The sequence below is a fragment of the Tiliqua scincoides genome, chromosome 3 (genome assembly GCF_035046505.1).
Source record: "Tiliqua scincoides isolate rTilSci1 chromosome 3, rTilSci1.hap2, whole genome shotgun sequence".
Taxonomy (NCBI): domain Eukaryota; kingdom Metazoa; phylum Chordata; class Lepidosauria; order Squamata; family Scincidae; genus Tiliqua; species Tiliqua scincoides.
The window spans coordinates 200,199,924-200,224,806 of record NC_089823.1 but is presented as its reverse complement, the minus strand read 5'-3'; the positions used below and the strand labels follow the sequence as shown (position 1 = coordinate 200,224,806).

The 24,883-nt window shown below is 46.8% G+C and overlaps 1 protein-coding gene across 1 annotated transcript in view; it reads left to right on the top strand.

Moving 5' to 3' along the window:
• The first annotated feature begins 13,744 nt into the window (after positions 1-13,744).
• Positions 13,745-24,883, top strand: part of GPC1 (glypican 1) — a 265,896-nt gene continuing 254,757 nt past the window's right edge. The window contains exon 1 of the mRNA XM_066621629.1: positions 13,745-14,649. Within this exon, the coding sequence (XP_066477726.1) occupies positions 14,490-14,649 (160 nt within the window). The 5' untranslated portion in view covers positions 13,745-14,489. The remainder of the gene's footprint in view (positions 14,650-24,883) is intronic.

Below are 24,883 nucleotides of genomic sequence, written 5' to 3'. Positions count from 1 at the left end.
TCCGGCACCTTTTTGCAGGGGCCCCTCCCCTTCGGAGGCATTCCGGGGGGGGAGCAAAACAGAGGCATTCGCTGGGTGGGTGCTGGGGGGTGCAGGGTGGGCGTGCGCCTAGCCCCTGCCTGACCGCACAACAACCCCCTCCTGCCCCCATCCCCAAACTCTCACCTGAGCCCAGCCCGCCTCCCCTCCCCCCGAGCTCTGCTTTCCTGCGCAGCTTCCAAGCTGGTGGAGGATGCGGGGGACGAGGACGGACGGCCAGCCAGCCAGGGAGATGGGCTGCGGCACCCACGGAACGCCCAGGTGCTGGCTTGGTGAAGGAGGAGGGAAAGGAAGCTGGCTGGTGCAGCCCCCGTGCCAATCTGCAGCACAAGCCTAGGCGTGTCTACTCAGAAGTAAGTCTCATTGTGCTCAATGGGTTTGCTCCTGGGAAAGGGTACATAGCCTTGCTGCCTGATAGCCCAAGCCTATGCATGTCTACTCAGAAGTAAGTTCCATTGTGTTCAATGGGGCTTACTCCCAGGAAAGTGTCATAGCCTTGCAACCTGAGTAGACAGGCAGAAGAAGGGCTCTGAGGCTGCAGTCCTCTCTACACTTTCCTGGGAGGAAGCCCCACTGCCTCTAGTGGGACTGACTTCTGATTAGACAGCCATAGGCTTTAGCTCTGAGGCTGCAGTCCTCTCCACACCTTCCTGGGAGGAAGCCCCATTGACTCTAATAGGACTGACTTCTGAGGAGACAGGCACAGGATTGGGCCCTGAGGCTGCCATCCTATCCACAGTAAGCCCCATTCACTAAAGTGGACTTCTGAGTAGACATGCATAGGATTGGGCTCTTAGCCTACAATCCTAGGCACTTTCCTGGGAGTAAGCTCCATTGAAGAACAAGACTTGCTTCAGAGTAGACATACCTAGGATTGGGCTCTTAATCCTGGCAGAGATATATATCTGCACCCGTTTTCACATGCTAAGGGCAGGTGAAAAGGGATTCTAAGTGTGTACAACATGCTGTCCAGCCTTGCCAGAGATCATCCTCATCCTTCCCCCACAAGCATGCCCTCCGCCAGCCAGCGTTTGCAGCTCCTCTCCAGCAATGCACAGCGGCTGCTCAGGGCAGCAGAGAACATACAATTGCATGCCAAGCGCCTTCCCAAAGACACAGAGTATTCTGATACCTGAATTAAACCATATTTAATCGCTTGTTTGCAAACGTAGCTGTTTCTATGTGCACCTAAGGACCCCTCTCGTGTAAGAATTCCTTTTTTGTTCTTACTCCCACAGTTGCTCAGAGTAATTTTACTACATGGAACTCATGTAAGCCATTTTTTGGAATCCATTCACTGCTTCCTCTCCTCGAAGTAGTGCCACACTACATACTACATGCTACACGCCTGTACAGTATTTTTCCCCATGTGTAGAAAAAGTAGCTAGGGGGAAGGGGATGTGGAGATTGACAGCCCAATCCTATGCATGTCTGCTCAGAAGTAAGTTCATCTTTAGGGGGGAAGCACATAACAAATATTTTATTTCTCCAATAAAAATGGTTTATAAATAAATAAATAAATAAATAAATAAATAAATAAATAAAATAAAAGATTAACAAGTTGTGAGTTCCTGCACCTTTTTTCTTACAAAAAAAGCACTGCTTGCTATTGAATTGGAGCAGACAGTCAGCACTTTGCTAGATGGTCTGACTGAGAGCCCAATCCTATGCCTGTCTACTCAGAAGTAAGTCCCATTATAGTCAATGGGACTTACTCCCAGGAAAGTGTGTATAGGATTGTAGCCTCAGTAGCTGAAAGAAATGGGTTACATAATCACAGCCCTGGCAGAGAAAGGGAACAATAAAGGCTTCTTACAATTATCGTGTTCATGAAATACCTGCTCTGAATGGCGGAAATCAAAGGGTGTAAAAATACCATGATTGTTTCAAGCCCATGTACATTTAATGTAGGGATTTCTTTTTTTCATACTTCAAAAAATAAAATAGGACCAAGGCATGAAAAGGACAAAGGAGAACTCAATAGCTACAAACAATCTAATATGTCATAATTTCACAGTCAATAGGCAGCTCAGGAATTGTAGCTATTGAAGAAAAAACGCTTAGGAAAGGCTACTAATGCTGTCAGTTTAAAAAGAAAAACTCTTTTGTAGATACATATAGAACATGGCTTGTTCTCTGTCTATTCCTCCAAATCAGCAATGAATGACCTACAAAAATAAGCTCTGCATATCTTCCTTCCTGCACCCTTCACCCTGTATCACTATGTGGGGCTTCTGTGCCATTTTCATTTCTGCATGGCAGTACACCAGGGGGAGAGTTCAAATTAAATACTTTGCCTTTCAGAAAGTTGGGCCTTTTTCTGAGGGTTTTTTTTCTGTTCCTAGAGCTTGTATCTCTTTCATGGTCTCATGATCTCATAAGTTCTATGGCTGCCCTGTAACCTTTCAACCTTGCACTACATGATTCTCTCCTAAATTGCCTGGTGTTGAGACATCAGTGGTGGTGGTGGTAGAAATATCGGTATTGTTATAAAAGACAGCATTTTCTCCCAAAATGTCCATCTGAGTAAGTCACAGCAGCGGACTAGGGAGCTTTTATAAAAGAATGACAAAGATTTGAAAAGTTCTGCATTGTATTTTATCCACAGTGAGTTTTCTTTGTAAATCATACTTATAAAGAAAAGGAAAAAAAAAATATGTTCTGGCATCCACTATAGCAAAGACTGTCATAGTCAACTCTATTTAGCCACAAGGGAAAAGTTCTAGCCTTGGGCAAAAATTACAAGCAATTTAGCAGTAATGCCATGCTTAAAAGCTACCTTGTACATTTGAAGGTAACAATTTGAGATGTGCCAGTAAATTCAACCTACTTGTTTCCTGATTTCCCTCTGTTTCTCCCTGTTTTCATAATGTCTGCTCCTGGCAAAAGGGGAATTGGATGTCAACACTTGTTTTAAGTTCAAGTATTTGGGGCACACATTGTCTTGTATCTTGCAAAATCCATCCATATAAAACATGTATAGTCTTGCTTGGGAGATGGTTTTAGTGTTTAGTGTTTAGTTGACCGCTCCCTGTCAAAACAGAAGTAGAAAAATATAGAAACAGGGCACCTGGTAGATGGAGGTAGTTCCCTTACCTCAAGGAGACCTCCTATTATAAGCACGTGACCCAGATGACATTCAATCTGGCAAGAAAGGGGCTGTGAATTCAGGGTCAGTAAGCGAGCTTTTGTAAGGTCAGTCCACACAGTGTGTGGGAGGAACAGCCACCTCCTCGGAGTGAACATGACCTTATCTCTAACTCTGGGAATCCCCACTGGCTGTAGAGAACTCAAGAACATGAGTGAATTTGCTTTAGGTTAGCCATTCTCAGTCTAGGGGCAATCCTTCCTGGAAGGGGGTGTGAAGCTCTGCAATATGGGGGAGGGAGCGGATTCTGCAGTGGATAAAGCCTAACACACTTTTCTCCAAAGGTTTCCAGCCTGCCTGTGCCACAATACAGTGGCACCAAAGTGGCTGCTACTGGCTTATGGGGCCAGCAAGGCAGCCAGAAGTCTCCTTGACATAAGGGAACATCAGGCCATTAGTGTCAGATCCACCAAACTACATTGCTGCTAACTTTGGGAGCCACAGATGAGCACAAATAAGAGCAACTGATCACAGCAGCCCTACCCCCTCCTGACTGGCTAGTTTTCTGAAAGATGGTAGGATACGCTATAGTAATTTACATCTAACACCAGTGATAGATTTGCACCCTGATTCACTGATACTTGTATGTGCAGCAATCAACTGCATACATGTGGCTGTGTTTGTGAGGGAGGACTCAGTGCACTTTTCAGTGGAAGAGATGGCTTCTGGTGAGTTGGAGGACTTGGAAAAGTGATTAAGCTCTCCAAAGGGCCCAAGTTCAGAGAAACACAGCACCTGTCAAAGTTTAACAGAAGGAAACAGCTGCAGTGCAACCTATACAAAAGCTAAGGGCCCCAAAGCAACTTCTAGCTCAACTGTGAAGTTGTGGAGTGGATTGTCAGTGAGTAAGTAAAACCTGCACATGCTGGGGACTATCCCAAATGACTTATTCCACAGCATAACAGATGGCCATTCCACAGCCCCAGTTTCAACTTTTGCCTTGACATAACCATGTCCTGTAGTCTCACCTTGATTTGTCAAAACAAATATTGCAAACTAGCTCAGGATGGCCACTGCTGATCAGTTGGAAGGGTCAGGGCTCACTAGTAGTCCTTTTCTGCTGCTTCTGGACGACATCCGAAGCAGTCAAAATAAGTCTCAGCTGAACACTATTATGAATGATCCAAGCCTCTCAGTAGCTTCTACAAAAATGGAGGAGACTGCTGACTGACAATTAGCAGTCTTTCATTGTTGGAGCATCATCTCTGTAGGGGAGAGCTTTCCTTGAGCCTGTCTTTTCTCTCCAACTTTTGAATGGTATTTTTGTCAGGTATTTTGAAAGCCTTTTGTCAGTAACCAGTAATTTTTGCCAGTGTCGACAAAGTTTAATAAGTGTGAAAGTCTATTAGTAAGAATCAAAGCCACTTAGGACATCAACAGAACTGTAATCAAAGCATTTGATGGAAGCAAGTTTCATTGTAGGTAACACTACACATCTGATGATAAACCCAAGATAATTGCCATGAGTTATACTGTGATGTTATACTGTGTTGTGCCAAAGTGTCATAAGCAGTGAGCCATCTCAGCTACATTTCTGCAAAAGGTTAGGCCGCTTAAATACCTCTGACTTCAGTGCGATTTAAGCAGCTAAACTATAAACAGAATTGCAGTCCTGCTTTTTAATGGTTGCTTTGTCAACATATATTTAGATTATTGATTTATCATAGAATAGTGATTCACTTTAGCTGCATAACGAGAATTAAAAAGAGAAAACCCAACAGAGATGTATCGTGCATGTGAGTCCATGTCTGGGTGTGTGAGGATATGAGTCTGATTCCATGTTTCCATGGGTCCTTGTGATTTCATGTCTGAATTTGTTGTGTGTATGTGTGACACACATATATGCAGAGAGAGAGAGAGAGAGAGAGAGAGAGAGAGAGAGGTATCAATGAGTGTGAAAAGGAGGTCTAAGGGGAAGGAGTTGAGCAGATAAAGGGCAGCCCAATCTTATCCGTACTGGCACCACCAAAATGACTACTGTTGCATTCAGCAGGGCCAGGGAGGTCACTGGAGGTCTCCTTGGGGGAAGCCAAAGGCCCAACAATGGGGCTACTTGAGTCTGCACCAGCTATTTTCCAGAACAGATGAGAGAAGCCCCATGTCAGGCTTTGCAGCCCAAAACAGGGGATATGATCTAGCAGATATGATCCGTCAGTTCCACTCCACCCCATAAAGCTGCGCCGCCACCTGGTGGTGTTACTTACCTCTGGCAGCGGCGTGTCGCCCTCCTTCTGGTGCTGAGGCCCAGCGCCTGTGCTCCCTACTCACCAGGTGCTGTAAACATGCTTTACGGCATGTTTGTGATACCCAGTGCTGGCGGTATGCTCATACGGCCGGTGCTAGAGCTCAGGATTGGGCTCTGAATCTCCTTACTCATTCTGCTCTAGCCCTTGCCCCAATCACAGCATTCAGTGATCACATGGGCAGGAGCAAGGCAACCCAAGACTTCCTGGCACCAGAGGCAACGTGCCAAGTTTTCCCTGACCTAGTGATGCATCCGCCTCTCACTTTCTGGATTGAAAAAGAAAGAGGGGAATAGAGTGAATCATCAACTCTAGCCCACCACTTTGCTCTCCTCCACACTTCCTCTAATGCTCTGTTTCCTTCTTTCTTTTCCAAACCAGGGATTGGGAGGAGGAGGAGCAATAGAGGTGAGTGAGTACCAGAAGTGGGCACCCTCCATCAATCTGTGCCTGAGGCAACTGCTTCAATTGGTCTCATGGATGGGCTGGCCACTCTTGTCTTTGTCAGGTCAGTGGTAAGCCCATGGATTGTGTTCCCTCTTCCCTTTTCTCCTCCTCCTAATGGATATGCATACCTATAGGTATGCATTGCATTTCTGCAATGAAGGACCATCTGTGGTATAAAATGCATTGGGTGTATACTTATAAATAATATAAATATATTTATACTTAAGAACATAAGAACAGCCCCGCTGGATCAGGCCATAGGCCCATCTAGTCCAGCTTCCTGTATCTCACAGCAGCCCACCAAATGCCCCAGGGAGCACACCTGATAACAAGAGACCTGCATCCTGGTGCCCTGTCTTGCATCTGACATAGCCCATTTCTAAAATCAGGAGGTTGCACATACACATCATGGCTTGTAACCCATAATGGATTTTTCCTCCAGAAACTTGTCCAATCCCCTTTTAAAGGCATCCAGGCCAGATGCCGTCGCCACATCGTGCAGCAAGGAGTTCCACACATGCTGAGTAAAGAAATATTTTCTTTGGTCTGTCCTAACCCTCCCAACACTCAGTTTTAGTATCTCTCCACCCTTCCAGACTTTTTTGTACTGTGATCATTCTGAGAGCTTCCCTTTTGTTGGACCACATCCTAGTCTAGGACCAACAAATCTGAGTAATTAAAAAAAACAACCCACTAATATCTCCTTGACTAATCACTGTGAGCACAGCTGGCAAGTGTCATAGTACTTCATCTGGGCAAGTGGCTTCTTGGCTGAATAAGTCAATGAATTGTGGGTGCTTTTGAAAGAGACACTTTGATCGTCTGCATCTTTTGTTCCCCATAAGAGCTACTGGGAACATTTCTATTGGGCTATTTGGACTAAATGCCCTTCTTAAAATCTTTGCTTACTCATCCTTCACACTGGAAATGTCAAGAAGGCTTAATAGTGAATAGCTAGAGGTGGGAGAAAACTGTTTTTGGGGGTTTTTTTTGCGGTTTTTGGTGTTTTCTAAAGTTAGAAGTACAGAAAGTAGTGTTATGCATTTTATTTCAAAATTTACAATATAATTATAAATTATAACCACTTTTAAAGTATACTCTGTAGGTGTTATAGTTGATATAGTGTCAGCAGATGCAGCCACAGTCATTACCCATGCACCCCCCCATTAAAAAATAAATAAAAATAAAATAAAATGGTTTTACTTTTTCACAGATTTTAGGTTTTTTGTTTTTTTACAAAACATGAGAAGTGCAGAAAGTGATGTTTGTGTTTCTTTGTTATCACAGTTTTCTCCCACCTCTAGCTTTCAGGTTCCCCCCCAGAGGAGTGGGTGCTGGGAGCTCCACAGGAGAAAGAACGGGGTGCGCAAATGCCCCTCCTCCTGGGAGAATTTGGAAGTGATGTCAGGATGTCAAGTGATACCATGATGGCACTGACCCAGATGCCAGGGCAATGTGTTACAACTCCCTCTTTACTGAGTTAGCAGGGACTGAAAGCTGACAGTGCAGTTCTATACCTAATCTAATACCTATACCTAATAACTCTAAATACCGAGTTATTATTCTCATATGTTTATGCAAAAGTAAATTCCACTATGTTCAAGGAGATGGGCAGTAATATCCTAAGCCCAGCTGTGCACAGGGCTCCAGAGGTGCCAAAATGGCTTCTGCTGGATCCTATGGGTGCTGGGCTAGTGCCAGAAGTCTCCTAGGGGTAAGGGAGCATTTGCTTACAGGTAACGCAGGCACAGCGCCAATGGGTCTTCTCAAATCTGCACTTACTTTTGAGTGGGTGCAGACTTGAGGAGGCCTGTGCCAGGCTGCCTTTGCCGAGGGGGGGAGCACAGGATACGGCAACAGAGTCTGCTGCTGTCTCCACCCCACTTCCAGGCCCAATCCTCTCCTTCCTCTGCCCACCCTCCATCCTGTTCTGCCCAGTCCCCACCTTCTCCCCCACCGCATAAGTCTTACTACTGGCCAGTGCTGGAGGAGTGCTGTCCATCTGTGGCTCTGAGGCCTAGTACTGGCGACCCCAGCTGTCGTGGACATGCCTTATGGCACATATGCGACACCAAGCACCAGTGCTGGAGCTCAGTGCTGATGCTAGGGCTGGGTAGGATTAAACCCTTACACCCAGGAAACGGTACTTAGGGTTGCATCCTTAGAAGGCTTGATCCTGTCACATGCAGCCACAAGCCCTCTCCTTTTCAAGCCTGGCCTTTTAATGCTAGTGCTGTATTTTTCCTCCCTCCCTTTCATTCTTCTGCCCAAGGCTACAAAGGTCCACGTGTTGTGCAGAAACACCAGCTCACAGATTGTTGAGTTGGTCACGTTTGCCGCTTTGTTTTTCCTTATTCCTGTTTGTTTCCTTATTCTTACCTTGTGCCAGGTGCAACGGCCCCTGTTTATCACCCCGTCACATTCTAATGCCTGAATCAGCTCTTCGGGAGACAGCATTTTCCCTCGGTGACTGACGAGCAGTGCTCTTTGTGGCTGAAAGGATTTTCTGTCACTGGCTTCTCTTTGTTGCTTTCTTTCTTTCGAACCTAATTGTCTTGTGTTCTCTTTACCCAGCTTTTGGTCCTTTCTCCAGTCTCTTTCTCAAAAATTACTTTCTCCCTTAAGTAATCATATGCTACTAAAATCTACGCATTAGAAGCTCTCTCTCTCCTATTTATTATTCCTGATTTATATTTAATGTGTTATTAGTATTATCAGCATTATCAATGGGACTATTGAGGTACCACTTTTCAACCATAATTAGAGGTGTTCTTACATTTCTATTTCTTCGTAGATTTCTATTTCTTTTCTTTTTTTTACAAAAATGAGAAGTGCAGAAAGTGGTGTTATGTGTTTTCATTCCAAGGGCACATTTTTGTAAATAATAATTGTTTTATATTATAAAACTGTACTTGATAGGTTATACAGGTAGTATAGCGTCAACAGATGCAACCACAGTCATTACTCATGTACCCCCCCCCCAGTCCAGCCCAACCAGCCCACAGTGCAGAGGTGTTAAAAAGCAGGTCTTTTTTTTATTTTTACAGATTTTGGGGTCATGTTTTTGTTTTGTTTTGTTTTACAAAAATGAGAAGTGCAGAAAGTGGTGTTAGGTGTTTTTATTTCATAATCACTGAAAAATCACACCTCTATCCATAAGTGGTTTACTAGGCAAAAGGAATGAGACAAAGAGTAAGCTGGGGGGGGGGTTGTCTCACAAATCCAGATCTGCTTAACTTCAGCAAGGTAGTTACCACAAAGGTCCTGATCCCAGTCAGAGAATTTTCATGCTTTGTTACTGTTAGGTTTACAGGCAGCCCAATCTTATGGTTCCTGGCACCCATGGCTCCAGCAGTGACAAAATGGAGGTTCCTTCAGGGGAAGGTAGTGTTTGCTCCCTTACCCTGGGTAGACAACAGCTGGCGGCGATGGGTCTCCTTAGCTCTGCACCCATGTTTATTACTATTACTATAATAATAATAATAATAATAATAATAATAATAATAATAATAATTTATACCCCACCTTTTTTGCCCAAAGGGCACACAAGGCGGCTTACAAACAATTTAAAATACAACATTAAAAACAATCATTAAAACAATTTACAATAATTAAAATCTCACACAAACAAACAAACCCCGTTGATTCTCATATAAAAAGGAGGAAGGCCAGCCAGCCTGTCAACAATTAAAAGCTTTTTGAAATAAAAAGGTCTTCAGTCCACGCCGAGACGTTAGCAACGAGGGAGCCGTTCTCAGTTCTAAGGGAAGGGTATTCCACAGTTCGGGGGCCACCACCGAGAAGGCTCTCTTCCTGGCCGCCGCCCCTCTCACATCTCTTAGTGGTGGCACAGTCAAAAGGGGCCCCCCCAGATGATCTAAGAGCACTTGCAGGATTGTAGGGAAGGAGGCGGTCCCTCAAATACCCCGGACCCGAGCCGTAAAGGGCTTTAAAAGTCAAAACTAGCACCTTGAATTGGGCCCGGAACAGAACCGGCAGCCAGTGTAGCCGCTGAAGCAACGGCTCGACAGAGTCAAACCGACGTGCCCCAGCAACCACATGAGCAGCCGCGTTCTGTACTAGTTGTAATTTCTGGACCGTCTTCAAAGGCAGCCCCACGTAGAGCGCATTGCAATAATCTAATCTAGATGTCACTAGGGCATGGGTTACTGTGGCCAGGTCCGCGCAGCTCAGGTACGGTCGCAGCTGGCGAATCAGCCGAAGCTGAGCAAAGGCTCCCCTGGCCACAGCCGCCACCTGGGACTCCAGGAGCAGCTGTGGATCCAGGAAAACCCCCAAGCTGCAAACCTGCTCCTTCAGAGGGAGTGCAACCCCATTCAGAGCAGGACGATAGTCCAGCACCTGAGCTGTGGATTTCCGAACCAAGAGCACCTCTGTCTTATCCGGATTTAATTTCAGCTTGTTTGCCCACATCCAGCCCCTAACCGCCTCCAGACAGCAATCCAGGACCCCAACCACCTCCTCAGAATCAGGGGGAAAGGAGAGATAAAGCTGGGTGTCATCAGCATACTGATGGCAGCCCACTCCAAACCCCTGGATGACCTCTCCCAGCGGCTTCATGTAGATGTTAAAAAGCATGGGCGATAAGATGGAACCCTGTGGCACCCCAAACCTAAGAGGTCGGGGTGCCAAACAGGCGTCCCCCAGCACCACCTTCTGGGATCTGTCAGCCAGGAAGGAGCGGAACCACTTCAAAACAGTGCCTCCAAGCCCCAACCCGGCCAGCCGACCCAGAAGGACACCATGGCCGATGGTGTCGAAAGCTGCCGAGAGGTCCAGCAGGACTAACAAGGTTGCACTCCCCCTGTCCATCCCCCGGTGAAGGTCATCCTCCAAGGCGACCAAGGCAGTCTCCATCCCGTACCCCGGCCTGAAGCCAGATTGGAATGGGTCCAGATAATCCGTTTGAGTGGGTGCAAAGCCAAGGTGTCCCCAGTCGGGCTGTCTGGGCTGAGAGGAAGGATAGAGCCTGTCATTGGCGGTAGAGCCTGCTTTTAGGACTGTGATGCTCTGCCTAAGAATTCTCATTCCAGAATAACCAACAAGGCTGAAGAGATGTGGTTTTTTTTTGTACACTGCACCCACAGACAAATATTTTCTTTAAAGTTCTTGCTAAGAATTCAAAGCTTACTTAAACCTGAAGACTGTTCCCCAGACCCTGGAGCTGCCGCATCTGCTGGACATTTTGAAACTGTGGGAATTCATGGCAACAAACGAAGGTTCTGGGCCCTATGGAACTCATTTTCTCAAACTGTACAACTTGATTGCACAATGGCAGTTCTGTTCTCCCTGCATTGTTACTACAAGCAGCCAAAACACTTCCCTAAGAAGTAGTTGATGGTCTTTGGAAAAAAAATCTAACAAAGCATACCTGGGCTGGCCCACTGAAGAGGCCAATGGAAGCAGTTGCCTCAGGCAGCAGATTAGCAGGCAGATTACCTCTGCCTGCCCACTCTTCTGCAAGTCTCTGAATTGGAGAGGAAGAGGGGACCGGAGCGGATTAAGAAGTGGGAGGAGAGTGTTGGGCTAGAGCTTCTCCAGGGAGTGTAAAGAGCAGAAACTGGTGTATCACCAGAAAAGAGAAGGGCAGCACTTGGCATGTTGCATCAGGCACAAAGTGGTCTTGGGCTGGCCCTCTCTGTGGCCAATTGTGATGATCAACTTCAGTTCCACATTAGCAGATTAGGCTCCCAGGCTGCAAGACGCAGGAGGGACACAGCTAAGGCAGCTGGCACCAGGGGCATAAAATTTTTGAAACAAAATCAAATTTAACACCCCCCCATTGTGTCTGGGAAGTGGTCTGAGGTGCAGGGAGACCACATGTAGCCTCCCCAAACCTTAAGAACAGCCCCACTGGATCAGGCCATAGGCCCATCTAGTCCAGCTTCCTGTATCTCACAGCAGCCCACCAAATGCCCCAGGGAGCACACCAGATAACAAGAGACCTCATTCTGGTGCCTCATTCTGGTGCCCTCCCTTGCATCTGGTCAACCGCAGAAGGTCACTTTTTTAACCTCAGGTCTACAGTCAGGTACAACCTGGTACAAGGCATGGACACCCCTTCAAAGTGATGTGCCCCCCATGCCCCCCTTAGCTATACCACTATGGTGTTCTTGTTGGTTTGTATTTGAGAGAGAGAGAGAGAGAGAGAGAGAGAGAGCACTCAACAGTTGAACAAGCATTGGCTGACACATTTTCCTCTGAAGAATTCAGAACATCTGGGGAGTCTCCGGCTCTCTCTCTCATATATTTTCTCCTTTTTTTCATTGCAGCTAAATATTTCTTTGTCTTCAAATGAAAATCCTTGTTTGGAAACCAGCAGTATATAAGAGTTCTGTGTTCGGTCAATGCTAGTTTTCAGCTCATAAATGGAATCCAAGAAGCTTGCCCAAGTATCTTAGTCAGCCAACTATGATTTTAATGGATGTGGTGAGGCTGAAACAATACCTTAGGCATGTGATATTACTGCTGCACGCCGTCCGCCCCCCCCCCCTCCGCCTTTAGGGATAGTTTACAATTCAGCCTTTGGAGTTATTGCACAATATTGAGACAGAAGCTTGGAGAGAGCAGATCAATATCCTTCTGGAAAAACATGAGGGCAGAAGGTGGCATCAGTCATCCCACACTATTAAAACACTCCGATAAACACCCAGCTGTTCCGTGGTTCGGCGGAGGCCACATATACAGCACAATCCTGTGCATAACCTCACAGAATCAAGTCCCATTGTGTTCAGTGATGCTTCCTCCCAGGAAATGGAGTAAGATGTCAGCCTTCATGAGCCAGCTTGTTTTGCACTGTTTTGTCCAGGGAGGCGGCCATGTGAGCTGATACCCGCAGTTCAGGCACTGGGTCTTGAACTCTTCTCACCAACCAACCAACCAATCAGCCCCCTTTCCCTTCCTCTGGCAATAGATAAGGCCAGGCTGAGAAAATGTTAGGCTTCCTTGGCTAAGCAAGATCCAATTTGACAATACTCCTTTGACAAAGGGGGGGGGGTCAATGAAGCGCATCCCTTACTTGGTCCACACTTTCAAGAAAGTTGTTGTAAGATCAAGTGGCGTAATTAGAGGGGGTGCAAAGCACGAAGTCTGCAATCCTATCCACACTTATTTACACTGGGAGTAAGTTCCATTGACTATGATGGGACTTCTGAGTAAATATGCATAGGATTGGTCTCTAAGGCTGCAATCCTATACACACTTTCCTTGGAGTAAGCCCCAATAGACACAGTGGGCCTTACTTCTGAGTAGCTATGTATAGGATTGGGCTCTAAGGCTGTAATTCTATTCACACTTTCCTGGGAGTAAAGCCCCATTGGGCACAATGGGACTTTTGAGTAGATATGCATAGGATTGGGCTCCAAGTCTTGCAGGGAGCCTCACCGAGGGGTGCAAGGGACCCATTCCAGGCGGGGGAGGGCTGAAAACGGAGGCATTCGCCTGCAACGGCTCCGAAGGGTAGGGCTGCTTGCACGCTAGGAGGAGGCTCCCTGCAAGACTTAGTGCTTTGCCCCCCTCTAGCTACGCCACTGCTCAGATCGCCTCGGAGATCATCCCACTGCTGTACCTGGAGGTAGAGGCGCCTCTTGCCAAGGCGCACAGCCCCATCATGTGTGGGGCTGGCCCCACCATCGCCAGCAGCGGTGTTGGAACGGAGGCACCCACTGCGGAGCGTGCAGCTGGAGAAAGGATGGGGGAAGAAAGAAAGAAAGAAAGAAAGAGAAGGTCAGGCTCTTCTTTGATTGGTTGTGGGGCGCGTGATGCCACGTCCGGCGGGGAAGCCCTGCCTCGCTGTGGAGCCTCCTCTCGCTCCCTCTCCGGGGCTGGCTTTGCAGGTGGTGCCGCCGCCCCTGTGCACCGCTCGGGTCGGACGCGCACAGGCAGCCCGGCTCACACGTGCTCGCGCGCGCGCTCTTCCTCCCTCCCTCCCTCCGCCTCGCGCCCGGCTCTATTCTTTGCCGCCGCCGCCTGAAGCAGCTGCGATCGCAGCCTGGTGGCCAGTGAGCGGCTCCCTCGCCTCCAGCCTGAAACTTTTCTCCCTCCTCCATCGCATCCTCCGGGAGGCTCCCAGGGATGCGGCAGCCTCCCTCTCCTCCTGGACGAGGCTGCCCGGGCTTGCATCGTGGGGAGCCGAGGCACTGAGGCTGCGACCGATTCCGCCTTTTCCCGCGAGTCAGTCCCCGTGGACCAGAACGGGGCTTACTTCAGAGTAGACCTGCCTAGGATTGGGCTCGCAGTTCGCCGGATCGACTCCTTCGCTGCCTGAAGCGGCCACCTCCCCGGCTCCACCGCGAGGATTACCTTCTCCGGGACCCCTTTGGACAGCGCCTGGAAGCGGGAGGCTCGGGAGCGCCCCTCGGATGCTCCTGCCCCTCCGGCCCCTGCTGCTGCTGCGCGCCCCCGGCCACCTTGCGCCCTTCCCTCCGCGGGGGGCTGTATTGTTCGCAGCGCAGCCCGAGGGAAGGCGGCGGGGCTGAGCGAGCGGGTCTCCGTCACCCCCTGGCCGGCAGGGGAACCCCTGGCCTCCCCCAGCCCGCTTCCGCGGCTGCAGCAGGTTCCTCTCGGTGGGGTTCTCGGGCTCCGCAGGCAGGATGCGCTCCTTCCCGTGGGGATTTTGGCTGCTGTGCGTCGCCGCGTCCTCCTCGGCCGGCAGCGATGGGGCCAATAAGCCCAGGAGCTGCTCCGAGCTCCGGCAACTCTATGGGGCCAAAGGATTCAGCCAGAGCGCGGTCCCCCAGGCGGAGATCTCGGGTGAGTCGAGTCTTCAGCACCTCCAATTCTGTCTGTCTCCCCCCAGCCAGTGAGGACCCCCACCTCTCAGCCTAGGTTTGGGGAGCCCATCTGAGCAGGGCACCATGTAGCCCCAGCTTCCGTTTCCAAGCCTTGCCATAGGTGAAGTGGACATAAACCAGAGTGTTTCTGAACATGTGCAGAGTGCCAGTCCTTTTCTCCATTGTGCGTTGCGCACTCAGAACTTGCCCAGCAGGGATGAGTGTTCAGGGACTTCTTGGGCTTGAGTAAGCAGATGGTTCAGGCACCTTTCCTCGTATGAAACTTCAGTGCTGGGCAGGGGCTGCTCCAGGGAGAAGTGCTACAATCCTATACTGGACTGTTGTTTCCTCCTTACTACATGCCCTGGATGGTGGTGGGGGGGGGGGGGCTGAGTCTTATTTGCTTAGCTTTGAAAACTCATAATTAAGTCTAATATGCCTTTTGATGATGTTGTAGTTGTCAATCACTTTCTCTAAGCGGTCAGCTTTTCCTGGAACTTTGTGTCACTGGTTTTCTTGCACAAACAGCATCTGCTGGAGATTTCTTTTTGTAGGGAGTGCTGAGCTGTCTCTCGCTCTCCCTCACCCTCTGTGAGACATTCCCTTAAAATCCAGAAGCTGCCACCACCACTCTCCCCTGCACCACCACTGCCCCCAAATGTGCAGGGTTTCCTGAGTTTTATTTATGGTGCCAAGATTCAGTTCCCTGTTCTTCTCTCCCCCCCCCCACTGTGTGTGATATTGGGGGGTGGGCTTTTGGTTTTAAATATAAAACGTTGCCCTTGCCATATGGCTGTAATGCTCCAGAGGATTTGAGCCAGAAGTGTGGTGGATAATGAGAAACTGTTGCGATTGGTTCCCAAGTTAGAGAATGCCACAAGGCAACACCAGAGAAGGCAAGGTGTGCTTCATCTTCTTTTTGGAGGGGGAAGGAAGCGGCTTAAAGACCAGCTGACAGTTGTTTCAAAAAATAACTCATAAATACCCAGCTGTTTGAGGTGATGAGCTGCAGCTTAGAAACAGGAGCAACTTCCCACTTGCCTATTCCAGAGTTTTGTTCTGACTATTGTAAAAAGGTCCCCTTTCTCTGTATGCATGTGAGGCTTTTCTTTTCAGTGGACCAGTACAGCGCCTTGTCTGAAAACAACCAAACACCTCTTTTGAAACTAGCATTTTCACATGCAAAAGTCTGGTAGGAAACAATGCCTTTTTTACTGGCTTGTGGGAACTGTCTCATTGACACACAACGTAGGACACTAAAGGGTAAGGCATCATCAAAGTGTGTGAGTGTGCCAGCGCACACTGGAAAATCAGGCTAGCAACTCAAGCCTATGTTTAGTCAAAAGTAAAGCTCACTGATTTCAGTGATATTTATTTCCAAGCTTAGGATCACAGTTTGCATTTGTGTTGCAAACTGTTTGTGTTTGTGTTGCATTTCAACACTGAGTACTGTCTAATGCAGCAATACAAAACATGCTAAGAAGTAAGTCCCGGTGAACACTGTGTGACTTGCTTCTGAGTGGACACGCATAAGGTTGTGTTGGTCTGCTTTGTGTGCCAGCAGCTTTACCTGCAGAGCACAACTGAAAGTTCAGAGGAGAAAACAGAAGCAACACATTTTTCACATCAGCTGCTAGGCAAACGTGAAAGCAGCCTGGAAAGAGCTCTTAACTCCAATTCTTTTTTTAACCCCCCCCCCTTTCCTTTTAGTACATAGCATAACAAGAGCAAAGTACCAGTTTCTCCTTCCTTCCCCTTTAGGGGGCTTTTGCTGTTGATCCCCATTGGCTTTTCAATGTCAATACGATTCCATCTCATTGTATTAGCCTAACTTTGGGGCAAGAGTCACCTCTCCTAACTGATATGAAGGCTTTTATGAATATCTTAGTGTGGAATGCATGTTGCCTTTTAAAAAAATATGTATAAAAATGGTGCTTATTCTTTTAGTATTTCAATTGATGGTAAGACTACTACTGGCCTCCTCCCCTTCAGGACAAGCTTAGTATTGGGTGTCTTTCAGAACAAAAAGAAACAAACAAGACGTTTTTGGTTTAATGCTTACTAATGAAATGACTCATATATTTGCATTGGAAAGAGTGCCCCCTAGAGAATGGTTTTAGTTGTCTCATTATTATGCTGTTACCCACAATACCTCTGGCTCTTCTCTTTCCTTATTGATTAGTACAATATTTTCAGGTTTATGGCCAAGCATTCTTTCAGGTACACTTACCATGAAGATAGACCTTTAGGAGAAGTGCTGCTTTCTACAGTACAAAGTGACTATATGTTTTTTAAGGCTGTAAGAGCCCAATCCTATACATGCCTACTCAGAAGTCAGTTCCATTACAGTGAATAAGACTTACTCCCAGGTAGGTGTGGATAGGATTGCAGTCTCAGGGCCCAATCCTGTCCAGTTTTCCAGTGCCGGTGCAGCCGTGCCAAAGGGGCATGCATCCTGTGGTGGGGAGGCAGTCACAGAGAACACTTGTTCCCTTACCTTGGGGCTGCATTGTAGCTGCACCAGGGCTGGAAAGTTGGATAGGATTGGGCCATTAGTCTACTGTTTAGGAGTTAGTTGTTTGAAAGTCAGTGGGGCTTACTTCTTCAAGTGCTCACAAGGAAAAAGAAGTGTTCAGAACTGAAGTGGAATTCTTTTTCTTTTTCCTTTGTCCAGTTAAACAGAGGGTTTATGTTAGCTTGGAGTGAAACCACATAAATGAAGAAGCCTGGTAGACAAGCTTCATTCATCTGAATGAATTAGCCCAAATTCATATGGCAGTATGTAAGCCAGAACCTTTTTATAAGTGTAGCAGCATCATAAAGAGAGAACTGAAGAACTCAAGTTTGTATGGATGAAACATAATAACCATGCCATAATTTTTTGGTACTGTACATTGTATAGCGTATGCTCATGTATCCCTTGGCTCATTATTTCTGTTTAAAATGACTGCTTAGGTGCACTGTTACTAGGTTCCATAGTCCCAGCCTCTTCTGCCAGCAGGATGGAGTGATTTAAATCAAGGCAATTTAGATCAAGTTTCCCACTTTGAAATTCATATTTCTTGACAAGCATATGTATTAACTGGTTGCTTTAAAGTGGGTTAGTTTGCAAATAAGCAGTTTTTATGCAGCTGCGGAGCATTATCCCAAACCCTGTAGTCATGCACCTACATGCCTTTTGAATGGCAGAATGAAGTCATGGACTCTACTTCCAGTTTGATTTTGAATTGGACTCAGTAAGCCGAATTATTTCCTGCCTCCGCCTGCCAAACCCCTTGTGAACCTCCAAGCCACCTCCCTGTATGTCTCTAATCCCACCATCACCCATCTACGCTGTTGCTACTCCAATTTCAGAAGGGGGGGGTAACCTGCTGCTGCCCCCTCCACCATTAGGAGTGCGACTGTGGAAGCTACATAGGTGCCAGTAGTTCTGCATAATGTTGTGTTCCCAGGGCTGCTGTTGACCTTTTATGCTGCTGGGGCAGTGCAGTGTCCCATGTGCAGGAGATGACAACACAGGGATCTTTCTCACATTACTATCAGGAGCAGTGGCTAAGTAGGTGGATGGAAGGGATTAGGAGGCTGACAGGTGAGTGAACTGGATGGAAGAGTGAATGAACTAAATTGTACCCCAGTTTTATTAATTCAGGCCAGAGAAGAACATAGGAGAAGGGGGTCCTAATGTTCATCCTAGTATAGAAGGAAAGCATTACAAGTTACCATATACTCTTACCATATACAAGTTACCATATACATATACTCTTTGTCTCACTTACTACAGTTAATTATATCTCTATTGATGTTTGCTTTGATATAAGAAACAGATTTTTGTTTTACTCTCTTTGTCTGGCTTAGGTAACCAGCCAAAACATTTACTTGTTATTGAACTTGGCCCCTGAAAGAATGGTGATCATGTAGCATTTTAGAAGTGCTCTCAGCACCTGCAAATTCCACTGTGATTGTAGAAGCAAGCCCTTCCCTTCATCCTAGCAACTCATCTGCTGCAAGGCAGGGCTCACCCCCCATTTTCCTGACCTTCTCTGAGGCTCCTATCCTTCCTTTGAGATGGGGAAAGCTGGGGGATCTTACCAGGATGAAGAATGTGTTCACCAGTGCACACTATACAGTGCAATGTATTTAGTGCACTAAAATACTAAGTAAGATTAAGAATTAAGCCCTGCTGAGCAAAATGGAACTTTCTTCTAAGTAACCAGTTCTAAGTACTAAGATCTAAGTACTTTCTTCTAAGTAACCCATTAACTTTTCTGTCATAAATGTTCTGCACACAATGTGCTCATGGACATTTATCCATGAGCACACTGTATGCAGAACATTTATGACAGAAGGGTTAGTAGTTAATGGGCTTCTCCATGAGATAGTCAATAAACTGTCATGACTGAAATTATCGTCTTTGATTAGTAAAGTAACACATAGTCACAACTTGAGGAGTGAACCAGTTTGGATGTACTGGGAAACTGGTTTATTCAAAACTGAGAGTAAGCTTTCTGCTTTCTTACTTTTGTGAAGAAAGAGAAGGAGGGAAAGTGTGAGCAGAAAAACTCAATTGTGATAACCCAAACCATTCAAACAATTTGTTGGCAGAAAATCAATATTCAGTTTTAACTTTTAAAGAGACACTTTCCATAAATAAAATTTGGGGGGGGGAAATTAAGTTTCTCAATTTTTTGTGGTTATCACTTTTTGTTCATTCTTGCAGCTAGACAGATTCAGGCAGGCCCCCATATCTGTGAATCTGCTATCTGCAGATTCAGTTATTCATGGATTGGGGGGGATGGGAACTTTGGAGTAGATTAGTTTTAGGGATCACTATTATGGTGTCCAAAGAGTTATCGCATATACAGTACATCAACAACAAGGATCCAAAACGATATCAAACTGTGCTGTGCTCTCAGAGTGTGTCACCCTGAACAGTGATGTTACAGAGATACCCTTATAAAAGATGCTACAAGGAGTGCACAGCAGAAAACGTGCAGAGGAGTCAATGGGGGTGTGCTGGCTTATGAGCCATCTGCTTAAAGTGCTGCCAGCTGTGTACTTAAAAAAGAATTCTTCATGTTCCTAGCTGGTGGTTGCCATACGTACTTCACATTGATAAGAATTTAGAATGTCACTCCTCTGTTTTAATGGCAGTCTAATGAATACAAGATTCGTTGTGTTTTATTAGGAAGTGCTATCTGGGCACTGGGAATCAACATGTTGTGAATGTTAATATTGGGGATTGCCAGAATTCCTAAAACTTAAAGCTGCATGCTCACATGGCAAAGATCTATAATCTACCCAGGCAGGGTTCACTACCAGTGGAAAAAACTTCTTAATTTCCTCATTTTACTGCACCTTCTTAGCTGCTTTTGAGCCCAATCCAGAGCTCTTTAGGCACGCCTGCGACACTCCGTGCTGAGTCAACACCGGTACCGGCCCAGCGCTAGTTGGTGCTGAGTCCAGCGCTGGCTGGACACTGCTTGGAGTTAGATAAGGGCTCCGCTGCAGCGGTGAGGACCTTGCGGGTGGGGGGGCATTCCGGGGCAGGGGGAGGGAGGCAGGGGTGGGGGAGAAACTGGGGCTTGGAGGGGGGCGAGACTGGCAGAGCTCTTTTCCACCAGGTCCTGAACTCCTTGTTGGACCAGAAGGCCCAGCATGGAGTCTCTCAAGTCTGCACCAGCAAAATAACTGGCGCAGACTTGAGAAGCCCCATTGCGGGGCTTGGGGCTTTCCCCAGGGGAAGGGGATGAGAGTTCCATACCCGTGAAGAGTCCTCCGATCTCATCTGATCTTGGAAGCTAAGCAGGGTCAGGCCTGGTTAGTACTTGGATGGGAGATCGCTTGGGAATACCGGGTGCTGTAGGCTTATACCATAGTCTTTCGAGACTGAAGGTTGCCAACCAAATCTCCTCCAGTGGCTGCTGTGGGGCTGCAAGGTGCAGCAGTAGCCACTTTGGCGCCACTGGACCCTGCGCCGCCACCTATAGCGGGGGTCTCCAAACCCCAGCCTGGGCGCCAGATGCGGCCCGCAGCAAGCCGCTTTCTGGCCCGCGGCCAACCTCTTGTCCCCTGAAAGCCTCTGGCCCACTCAACTGAACATGACCAGAAATGTGCTCTGATTATGTCTGGAGGGTGTTCTGAGGGCCAGAGAGGTTGAATGAATGAGCCCATTGACTCATTTATTCGCTCATCTAAGTTCCATCTCTAATTTATTTAAATTTTATATTTAAATTTTTTTCCTGGCCCTCCACACCACGCCAGATATTTGATGCGGCCCTCTGGCCAAAAAGTTTGGAGACTCCTGTCTTTAGGATTGGGCTGTTATCTCTCTACTCCTTACGGATCACCAATTCCAACTCTACTCTTGTGCTTCTCTTGGCCTTCCAAGCTCAGTTCTCATTAGCAGTTATTCCAATATGCACACTTCCACAAATACTTGTCTTCATTTCTGAGTTCCTGGACAGTTACTCTTTCTCTGAGTTCTGTGCCTCCCTGAATCAGGTTCATGATCCCTCACACTGTCCAGAATCTTTCTAGTTAGGTGCTCCAATGAGACTGCTGTTGGTAGCTCCTTTTCCTAGCCTTTACCAGTCATAGCATGTGGTTTCAAGGTAGAGCTGCCAAGGAGGGATTATCTCTAGCACACCTGTAGTGTGCAAAGCACCAAATATCAAGAGCTGTTTCTGTTCACTTTCCTGAGCTGTGGTTGGGAATGACCTATGTTCCATAAACACATGTTTGACTATAATGCAAAGAGTTTGCAGATCACTTTGATTTTCGATGTGATGGTCCAGTAGACATTATGTACTTGCATTGTTGAAAAGCTTTTAGCGATGTCCTTCGTCAAAGACTCTTAAGAAAACGTAGAGTCATCGGATAAGTGGAAAGATGGATTGGTAATTGGCTAGGTGACAGGAAGCAAAGGATATGATTATGTGGGATAGCTTTTGTAGTGGTTCCTTGAGGATTGTACTAGAAGCACTGGCAATTTTATGAACTATTTGGAGTCAGTGGTGCACAGTGAGCTAGTCAAGCTTGTGGATGGTTAGAACAAACCACAATCAAATCATGGTTTAATAGAATGGTGGTAGTTCCCCAAGTAGAAGTTCCTCAAGTTTCTACCTTACACAGAACTGCAGTTTGTTCTAAAGTAAAAGCAAAAGTATTCCTTCCCCCCCCCCCACCAAAAAGGAGGAAGCCTTGAGAGCATAAATGCATGCCTTTTCTTATAGGCTTGTTCTTATAGCAGAGAAGTGTGGTCACTTATCCTGGGCAGTATCCATAAGAGGCAAGATTCTTCTCTTCCTCTTTCCTTAGGGAAAGATATTGCATTTTGTATGGATACTCTTACTTACCTGTACTTCTTAGAACTTCACAGCTTTCCTGTTGGCTACACTACTTCCCACTCTGTTACATAAGAACCTAAGAAGAGCCCCACTGGATCAGGCCGAAGGCCCACCTTGTTCAGCTTCCTGTGTATCACAGTGGCCCACCAAATGCTTCAGGGAGCACACAAGACAACAAGACACAACCTGCGTCCTGGTGCCTTCCCCTGCATCTGGCAATTTGAGGTAGCCTACCTCTAAAACCATGAGCTTGCACATACCTGCCATGACTTGTAACCAGTGATGAACTTTTCCTCCAGAAATTTGTCCAATCCCCTCTAGGCATCTAGATAAGATGCCATCACTACTTCATGTGGCAAGGAGTTCCACAGACTAATTACATGCTGGGTAAAGACTGTTGTCTTTGAAGCTTGCAACCAGCAAACAACCATCACCCCATTTTTGCAAAAGTCAGGGTGTTTTCACATGTGAGGCTTAAATTACCTTTCAGCTCCTCTGTTGGTGCTGCAGTTCTACTATTTATGTAAACTCTGGGTCATTACTCATTCTGAAGAGAGTGTGTAGGAGGAGAAGTACTTGTAATACAACAGAGCATTTTGGACAATGTAAGTTCACACAAGCAAGAGCAACTTAATTTCAGCCTCATATATGAACAAGATTGAAACATCAGGTGTTCTTGTGTTTCTGGCTTTGAATGAGTTTTAATGTCACTTGACGTAATTTTAGAATATTTATAACTTATTCTGCGCATTTTAATCTCCATTCTTAGTTACGATTTAAGGGAGGATTATGACTAAGAAGCAAGTCTGCTCTGCTCAGCAAAAGGCTTTGGAGTGTACAAGACTGTTGAAAGAGGCACCTGTGTCAAGGCTTTTATTTGCAGGGCAGTTTACAAAGATCTGAATAAATGAGTCAAGCTTCCCAACTTTTTGTTTTCCAATTTGTTTATATACTTTGATAGCATGTAGTTGATATATTTCCCCAAACAATTGGCATGTGTTTGGGGGCATGATGGGAAATATGCGGTGAGTCCCTTTCCCTGGAATTTTGTCCATTCCAGTTTGCCATGAGCACTACCAGTTTACTATGTGATTGTTACCCATAATACCATCCTAGTCAAGTCTACTCAGAAGTAAACCCTACTCAGAAGTGAGCTTAACAGAACTTACTCCCAAGTAAGTACATATAGGACTGCAGCCTTACAGTTCAATCCTAACTAGCTCCCCGTGCAGCTGTGTCCCAGAAGGGTGTTTTGGCTGCTGGAGTTCTCCTTAGGGTACAGGGACACCAGCTGCCATGGGTCAACTCAGATCTGCGGCAGTGATATAGCTGATGCACGTCCATTTAGATCAGTGAAGGCAGTTCAGACCTGGGAAGGAGGTTAGGATTCAGCAGGTGCCACATCCACTGAACCCGCCCCCCTAGACCCAACCTGCCCATCCCCCACCCCAGTTGCCTCCCACACCTCCCATGTCCTCTTACCTGCCTCGGTGGGTCCTCTGGGATCTGCCAGTGTGCGCAGGAAGCCAGTGCTGCTTTGCAACAGCCAGCACCAGTGGAATAGGATTGGGCTGTTATTCTAATAATGCATTCCCCAATGGCAGTGGAATTCTTGCCTAAAGCAACACTGCATGATATTATGTTGGGCCATCCCAGCATATTTTCACATGCTACAAATTTTGTCTCAACAGTATCAAAAAAAAAAAAAAAAAGAGTTGATTTATGACATGTCCTATAAAAAAGGAGATTTGTGCAATCTGGTACAAGCAATGTTGGAATGAGCACCAGGATCCAGGTGTGGGCACCAGGATGCAGGTCTCTTGCTGTCTTGTGTGCTCCCTGGGGCATTTGGTGGGCCACTGTGAGTTGCAAGAAGCTGGACTAGATGGGCCTGTGGCCTGATCCAGCAGGCTTGTTCTTATGGGAAATGGGTCTGGTTTAGAAAATATTTTAAATGTATTCACTTATACAGCATCTCATCTGCAGATTGCTAAATTCAGGTGGGTGGAACCAAACTCCCATTGATGTTGGAGAAGGTTAAAGAAGATATGCCTGAATGCTGTTTGCTGTGCACCACCCAGATGTGTGTAGAGTTTGTGCTAAGGACCAGAGAGCATCCTCTATCTTTTCATGGGCAATTACGTAGCTTCTCTAGGGAGCTTGCAGGTCTAATTAGTCTTTCTTGTGGCCCTTTTCAATGAGCGCAAATGCTGAAAGCCAAATTGCTTGTCTGTCTTTTAGTACAGGGCTCTCCAAAATCTGGTCTGCAGCATTTACAGTTCCACCGCATTTGAAGATAGCCCTCCCCCCCCCCATGTGGCAAGTCTTACAGTTCTGCAGGACTGCTGCTGCTCCTGGCCCCCCGATCTTGACACAATGGCGCTCTGCCCAGACACCCTGTTGCAAAGCTGTCCCATCCAAATATTCCAACTCCCTTCTAATGCCTGCTTTTTGGCTAATTAACACCCTCTATCTCTAGAAACAACAGCTGTGGAGTGCAAAGAAATGAACAGAACTCCTTATCAGTTGAGCAATTAGCAAGAATTTATTGCTACAAACACATACACTCCCTGCAAGTCCTCTTGTCCAGAGGCTTTCCCTCCCCAAAACTCCACTTAATTCAGTGGGTAAAGGTCTGAAGCCTCCAGTCCAAGTCCACAGTCTAATCTCCAAAGCACAGTCCAGTCTTCCCAATTCAGTCTTCTGTAGCAGAGTCCCTCCTCTCCAGCAGTGTCTCCTTCAGCAGGGCCCTGGCAGTCCTCGCTTCTGTGTCGTCCTGCAGAGTCCTGGCAGTCCCCTTTTCCCATTGGTCTGGGTCAGGGTAGCTCTGGCTCCTTCTGAAGTTGCCTTTTATCCTTGGATGTCTCA